The sequence below is a fragment of the Microtus ochrogaster genome, chromosome 7, assembly GCF_000317375.1.
Source record: "Microtus ochrogaster isolate Prairie Vole_2 chromosome 7, MicOch1.0, whole genome shotgun sequence".
Classification (NCBI taxonomy): domain Eukaryota; kingdom Metazoa; phylum Chordata; class Mammalia; order Rodentia; family Cricetidae; genus Microtus; species Microtus ochrogaster.
Window position 1 is genome coordinate 49,410,645 of NC_022014.1, and position 7,820 is coordinate 49,418,464.

Below are 7,820 nucleotides of genomic sequence, written 5' to 3' on the forward strand. Positions count from 1 at the left end.
ATCCTAGGCATCAAAATATTGAGATTTAGAAGGTCTATGAATCCAGAGAATCCCACCGAGTCTTACTCACCACAGTCCTGGGGAGGAAAATTGGGTTGACTTCCCTCAATCCTGCTTGCTTCTGGTAAATATGAAACCCATTCCAGAACAATGTCATCTAGAAGTGTTTGAGGAAGGCCTGTTTCTCTTCAGTCCCAACTGCATCTGCAGTATGGCAGGCTGGATCACAGCTCTGCTCCTGGAGAAATCATTCGTTCTTGGGGCCACCTTGCCCAGCAGGCTCACCTGCTGAGGCCCATAACTAAGGGACAGGAAATAGCCTGTACTGTTCTCTTACTCCTTCACCATAGACAACTGGCCCTAGACAGCACCTGACCTTAAGGCAGACTTTTCCATGCCCACCCTTGGGACATTGTCTGGGCCTCCTTAATAGAAGTGGAAACATGACTGTTTACTCAAGTGTGGCCTTGGAGACCTCTGGGGACCCTGAGCCAATTACAATTAGTTGACTGATTCTCCAGACTCTATCTGTTCTCCACAGTTTTTTCTATCCCTCATACACTGCCCAATCCAATGTGACCAAAGAGGTCCTCAAAACACATCTTTTCATACAACTTGTGCAAATTGAGTCAGTAAATTCCTCATACTTTTTCGCTACCTTGACCCAAATCAAATCAGCCTATCAGACCATATTCCATGTCTTCCATAGCCCAAACAAGTTCACCATCATCCAAATGTGAACTTCTATCCAAGGAATTTCCATTTTCAACTTATTCACATGAGTGTGGATTATGTGTCCAACTAAAATCTGATGCTTTGTGTTGCTCTCATGCAAATTCTACTTCAAAATTAGTAGTTCCTCTTTTATTCCCTGATTTTGCCCAAAAACAAAGCTAAAAATTGAAGACATTAATTTTTTTGTCATTGTGTGTCAACTGGAATGCTTAGGTGAAAGAAAAGTTGACAGACAGCAAAATGCTGTGCTGGGGAGCTTCTAGAAAATGTAAAGATTACCAATACTTCATAGGAGAAAATGAATACTAAACCTGTCCTAAAGTGGACAGATATCCCTAGAGCATGAAGTACATGGCCTGTCAGATCTGAGGGTTCAGCTCGAGAAGCAGGCATTACACGTCAGAATGCAGCACTCGGGACTGATCCAGCATGAGTATCACAAATTGAGCCTGCCAAAACCACCATGGGAAGTGCAATGCACAGTGGCCTTGTGTCAGCAGGGTACCCCAGGATGAGGATGGCTTGTGGGGTGGTGCCTTCTATCCACACTGCTGCTCCCAGCAATCAAATGATCAGCAGCAGCAAGGAGATCCGTGTGTACTGTACTGCACTTTACCGGTATATCTCATTAAATATCCCACTAGACGCTCAACACCAACTGGCACTTATTTAAAACAGATGATGGTAGTCCTCCAGAGATCCTCCCCACTCTCTGTAAAAAGGTTTTGCTGCATATTGTTACACTCTTGAGCATCTCACTGGTTTGTAAAGGCACCTGTAAGAACTATACAGATATCACTTAAAGAGCTAGACCAAAACACCACACAAAAGTGAGAAAAGGCGATCCTAGGAGCCTTGAGGTTGTTGGGTAAAAATTCAATAAGAAGAATGGATCACTTCTCTAAGTAGTTGGCCCGAGAAGGTCCTTGAGGCCCCATACATTGTAACACTATTGCTGATGGTGTTGGTGGATGCTAGATGTAGATGATGCATCTTTATTGCTGAAGACATCGCAGGCTTTGGCTATCAGACATGGAAAATAAAGCTATGACTAAACTGGTAGCTAGAAGGCACCACATTGACGTCTGGAGGAGAACTGTCACCACCAATTCCACTCAGCTATAGACACCATGTGCTTCATTTCCAACATGCCAGACAAGCTGTGTCCTCAGGTGCAATGGTAGCACAACTGTTTTGGGTGAAATGCTTGTCAGCTGAATTTGGGGTCTATTCCTTAAAACCACAGGAATCACAAAAGGTACAATAAGCCAGAAAGAGAAGGTCAGAGGTCCCAGTGAGGATGCTCCTACTATTACTTTCTTAAGTGAACATAAAGTAACTGCCAAGTTAGATTTTAAACTTCCGCATTTGTGTCTCTCTCTCTCTCTCTCTCTCTCTCTCTCTCTCTCTCTCTCTCTCTCTCTCTCTGTGTGTGTGTGTGTGTGTGTGTCTGTGTGTGTGTATACTTATGGATCATTACTACTTTTAGGTTCAATTGTTCATGGAGAGATACTTCTTTTTTGCATAAGAAGTACAAAGTAGATTCACAACTGTCTGTGCTTCTGAAACCAGGTAACCGTTGCTCTGGCATAGTGGCCCGATACTATTTGTAAATGGAGAAAAGCTTCTGACATTCATATCACTCCCTTCAAGGTTCAGGAACAGCTGGAGATGAGGGAGCAGAGTAAATGTGAGCCCCCAAAGAGAAGTCCAGTCTGTGTAGTTATTTCCTCTGCTTTTAAACTTTCCCTCCTTGAATACAGAAAGATGTTCCTTAAGGATCAGAAAGTAAACAAAAAAAAATCTCAAAAAGTTCCTGAAACTACCAAGATTTACAACAGCTTTCCCAAGTTTACATGAGCAGAGACAACAGCTAGGGAGAAGAGACTGTGTCTGGCTGGCTCAGACACCTGCACGCTGCGCTGGGAAGTCCAGGATGTGGTTTCCTGAGTCATCACCCATACTGGGGTGTGCTTTTTGGAAATGCCTTTGAGCCAGCCACACTCCTGTAAGTAACCCCAAATAAATTCCCTGCTTTACTAAGGCTGAGTTGGGTGAAACAACTTCTTTGGTTTGTCATGGTTGCTCTATCTTAGGTTAACAGATGTTTGCTCACAGCTGCCCAGGAAATTCACAAGACACTTTTTGAGTTGAGAACTGTATTTTTGCATCAACCAAAGAATACAACAAAATATAACAAAATCGGTAATGCTGAGAAATGATTAATGACATGGTATGTAAAATAAGTTCCAAACATAAGCAAAATTAGTGGAATATCGTTATAATAAAATGTGATTCAGTTAACACAAATTTATCATACTTACAAAAGTCTATCAACAAAGATACCTGCACTTTTAAATGTAAACCACTATTTAAATACATGGAAGTAAACGAAAGTGATTGAAATCTGGTTGCCAAAGAAAACAGAGATGCAGAGAAGTAAAACAAATAGAGCCCCCAATATCAACTTTCATGTGTCTGGTCAAACAGTAAATACTAGCCTCTTCTTTGCTTCTTTTCAATTTCAATTACTAATTTTCTTAGAGATATAGATTTTATTCTATATAATTTATGCTTCAGGATTTTATTCTATATAAATATATGCATATATAAACTATGGAGTTCTTTGAATATTTTTCTCTTAGTTTACTCTTTGTATAATCATTTTCCCTGTCCTTATCTGTATCAAACTGAAGAGGAATGTTGGCAGCTGCTGTAACAGATATAGTTCTAGGAGATCTTTCTTGCCTTGTTGCAGTATGTGTAATTAACGGTTTTGCCTTTTTCTCCAAGAAGATAAGTGAGCCCATCTCTGAAATTCACACTCTACATGAAGTAGCTCTGCTCATCATCAGCTTCCTTATTCCAAGCAAAGAGTGGCAAGCCCAAATGTGAGAGGCCTTCAGAGAGACCCTGAGTTATGACTGAAGCCAGAGGGGTCACGATACAGAGGGACAATGGGGTGATATTGATGCCCCACTTAGTCCTGATGGTTCACATCCATGCACATGCATGTGACCCTACATGGACACACTGTGCTATAAATTTTTTATAAAGGCATTAAGTTAGGAGAGAAAAGTGGTGTTGAGGAAAAGGGGAGAAATTGGAAGGAGGAACTGTGGGTGGATTTGATCAAAGCACAGCACATAAATGTATGGATATTAAATTAAAAATGAACATACAGAAAGGATAGAAAGTCAGAGTGAAGTCATGCCCTCTGCCCGGGCTCACAGTATCCACTGTGTAACACATTGGGAATCTGACTTTGAGTGTTGCGCTTCCGAATAAAAAGTCCTCTGACACACAAACTGGACAAGAACCAATCCGGTTCCCGTGAGTGCTCACAGTCCACTCTTCCCTGTCAAGAACCCAGTCCTTTTCCTCAAGTGCTCACAGAAACCTCTCCCAGTCTCCTTCTGTGGGATATTGCAGCTGAATGTACACTTATTCTTGCTGAGCAATAATGAAAGACAGTAACCCAGAGAGCAGATCCCCACTCCAACTTCCAAACAAGGACCGGCACCAAGGTTTTTTGCCTCCTGGGGACTGTTTTCTTCCGCTTTAATTTTTATTATGTTTATTTATTTTACACACACACACATCCACATTTGTCACGTCAGAGGACTTGACTATCTCCTTCCACCATGGGGAATTGAGGAATCAAACTCACATCCTCGGGTCTGGAAGCAAGTGCCTTTGTCTGCTGAGCCATCTTGCCAGCCCAGGACTGATTTTTTTCTGCTTGTTTGTTTTTATTTTCCCATTTTTATAAATTTGACAGTTTCGTTAATATACATAATTATTGTATCTGTTTTGACACCAAACACCCCTCTCCCACTGAAATCCTCTGGACTCACATACTATAAAATGTTTCACTGATCATCTTTCCCTTTCTACCCCGTGACTGTGCCTCTCCCTAGCACCCTCCATAAAGCCCCCTTCACATCCTTGTTCCTCAGGGTATAGATCAGAGGGTTGAGCATGGGGGTGATGATACTATAAAAAAGAGCAACAAACTTCCCTTTACTCTCCAAATAGCTGCCCTTGGGTTGTAAGTATGTGTAGATGGCTGAGCCATAAAACAGAGAAACCACCAGGAGGTGGGACCCACAAGTCCCTGCAGCCTTTCTGCAGGCAGCCATCGACCTGACCTTCAGCACTGCCCTGGCAATCTGTGCATAGGAGCCTAGAATGAGTATGGCTGGAACTGCAACAATCACCACTCTGGCCACAAACATCTTGGCCTCTGTTCCTCCTGTGTCCTCACAGGCCAACTTGAGGAACACGGGCATCTCACAGAAGAAGTGATTCATTCGATGGCCACAGAGGGGCATGGCCATCATGAGACTTGTCTGGATCAGAGAGTTCAAGAGGCCTCCCAACCAGGAGACAATAGCCAATGCCTGGCAGAGAACAGGGTGCATGATGGTCGTGTAGTGCAGGGGACGACACACGGCAGCATAGCGGTCAAAGGCCATCACCACCAGGAGCAAACTCTCTGTGGAGCCCAGAGCAAGAAATATGAACAGCTGAGCTACACACCCACCATGGCTGATGGTCCTGTCCAGGCCATGGAGGTTGATCAGGAGCTGGGGCACGGTGCTGGTGGTGTAGCAGAGGTCCAGGAAGGAGAGGTGGGAGAGGAAGAAGTACATGGGAGTGTGCAGTCGAACGTCCATTCGAGAAAGAGCAATGATGGTGGTGTTGCCAAAGAGAGTCAGAGAGTAGAAAATCAAAATATAAATAAAGAAGATGAGTTCTAGTTGAGGCCAGTCTGAGAAGCCCACCAAAATGAAGCGTCCTCCCAAGCTGGTGTTGAAGCTTTCCATAGCCTTTGACATGAACAAGTACCAGAAGGTAAATCAGGGCATCCTAAGACATCCTAAGACAGGGTTCATATACAGTTTAGAGTATTCCTTAGGTACTCCTAAATCATGAGTTTTATTGTGTGTTCTGCTATGCAGTTCACATCCCTCCAGCCTTCTGGTCTTACTCTTTTCTACTTTAGGCATAATATCTCCACTAGGAATGATATCATCTGTATTTGAGCATATCACTGTTGCCTCCTTGTTTCTAGACTTTAGCCATGCCTCTCGATCATGTTCTCATTACAGTGAGATTTGGATTTACTCAGTATCATGGAAATTGCTCTAAAACTAGTGTGAAACCAGTTGTGTGAAAGACACAGACTTATAACCTATGCTACACAAGCGAGAACTGGAATTCTGACCCCCCATATCCACATAACCTCCTCTTCTGCTCAGAAAACACCAGTCAGTTGTCAGATTCAAATGTGTCTTTGTTATCGCAGGACCGCATCATCAACTTACTGCACCAGCGTGGAGGTTCTATCTGGCCTCTCATCCAACAACTTTATTACTGACTTGGAGATAGAAGTGGTACAGAAACTGCCTCTTACAGCAGAAGCCCTGGGTTTATTATCAGAACTGTAAACTTCTTACATTATTGATGAGACCTTCATATACAGAGACACTCAGAAACGCACAGAGAGATGAGCATACATACTCACCAGTCTTTGTGATGTGGAACATCAGCATATGTCAGTGCCTGAATGCTTGGAGCTTGATAAAATGAGTTAGATCAACACTGGGTCATTTAACGATACTTTAAATGTATAAGAATGTATTAAATCTAACCGAATGTCCCCTTTTGCTTGCATATTCAACCTTCTCATTATCCTCTGGAGAGCTGAACACTCAAGCAAAGCTGAGTGGGTACCTGAACTCCTTCTGCATCAGTCGGTACTTTCTCTGACTCTCATTCTCTCATGCCAACACAAACGCCCACTCTAGAGCCATCACACCACATTTATTTGTTCCTGTAAATATTTATGGTGATCTTCAAGACTCCTTGATGAAATATTTAATAATAACTCACAATCATTCTGCAGTATAGGACCAGAGAATACAATGAGTACAGCGTGCTTAATTGAAATTCCCACGCAGTACCTTGCCTCAAATCAAGAGGAATCCTCTTCCATCTTCTGCCTGCCCCTTGAATAAATTGTTCTTCATTTAGTTTCCACCGTTTTGGACATGGTTCTGTTTTCTGTCTCCTGAATCTGATGTCTTCAATTTTCTTTTCATCTTAGATACTAGCCATCTCAGAGATTGAGTTTTGAAAGGGACTGTAAAACCTGCATAGCTTACCAACTCTGTCCTTACTAGAGTTCTGGGTAAGAAAACAATTGTGCTTACCTTCCTCAATTCTATATGGAAAATCATGTGAGACCTGTTCCTTTTTGGCCCTGATTTCCTCTGTGATGTGGAGGATTGGAGGCCTGCTGTGATTGTAAATAAGTCTTATTTATATGTATGGCCGTCTTCCCCAACAGTCTTGCCTGCCCGGGCACATAACTATGAAGAAGGAAGTGTCCTGTGCTGCACTCTGCTCACTTATCTAACCAAGACTAGGAAGGACCTGCTAAATTATTAAACCATCTTTTCCCCTCTGGACATTGTCTATACCTCTTTAACAGCAGTGGCAACAGAATTATTTATCATCTGTGGCCTTTGAGACCTGTGGGCCCCAATGTGGCAATTATAACTGACTGGCTGGTTCTCCAAAATGTTCTTGCTATCCTCAGCTCCTCTATTCCCCACACACTGCCTAGTCTCAGCTCCTCTATTCCCCACACACTGCCCAGTCCAAGCCCCTATATTCCCTAAACACTGCCCACTCCAAGCCCCTATATTCACATAACACTGTCCAGCATCAGCTCTGTTGGTAAAGGGGCTGCTTGTTTGTTCCCACCCACCCAGCTAGCTTTGACCTAAAATAACCACACAGAAACTGTATTAATTAAATCACTGCTTGGCCATTAGCTCTAGCTTCTTATTGGCTAACTCTTACATATTAGTTTAACCCATTTCTATTACTCTGTATATCACCACAAGGTTGTGGCCTTCCAGCAAAGTTTCAGCAAGTCTATCTCCAGCAGCAGCTCCATGGCGTCTCTTGACTCTGCCCTGCTTCCTCCCAGAATTCAGCCTAGCTTTCCCTGCCGACCTACCTCTCAGCTCCTCTACTCCCATCACTGCACAGTCTCAGCTCCTCTACTCCCC

General features: G+C 43.1%; 1 protein-coding gene across 1 annotated transcript; it reads right to left on the bottom strand.

The window, feature by feature from the left end:
- Nucleotides 1-4,628: 4,628 nt before the first annotated feature.
- Nucleotides 4,629-5,564, bottom strand: LOC101986736 (olfactory receptor 10). The gene has a single exon (XM_026780755.1). The coding sequence runs from the start codon at nucleotides 5,562-5,564 to the stop codon at nucleotides 4,629-4,631; it is 936 nt and encodes a 311-aa protein (XP_026636556.1).
- Between the last annotated feature and the right edge of the window lie 2,256 nt (nucleotides 5,565-7,820).

What these genes read in the sequence shown, in the direction of transcription:
- LOC101986736 (XM_026780755.1), bottom strand. Translation starts at nt 5,564, where the DNA reads ATGGAAAGCTTCAACACCAGCTTGGGAGGACGCTTCATTTTGGTGGGC.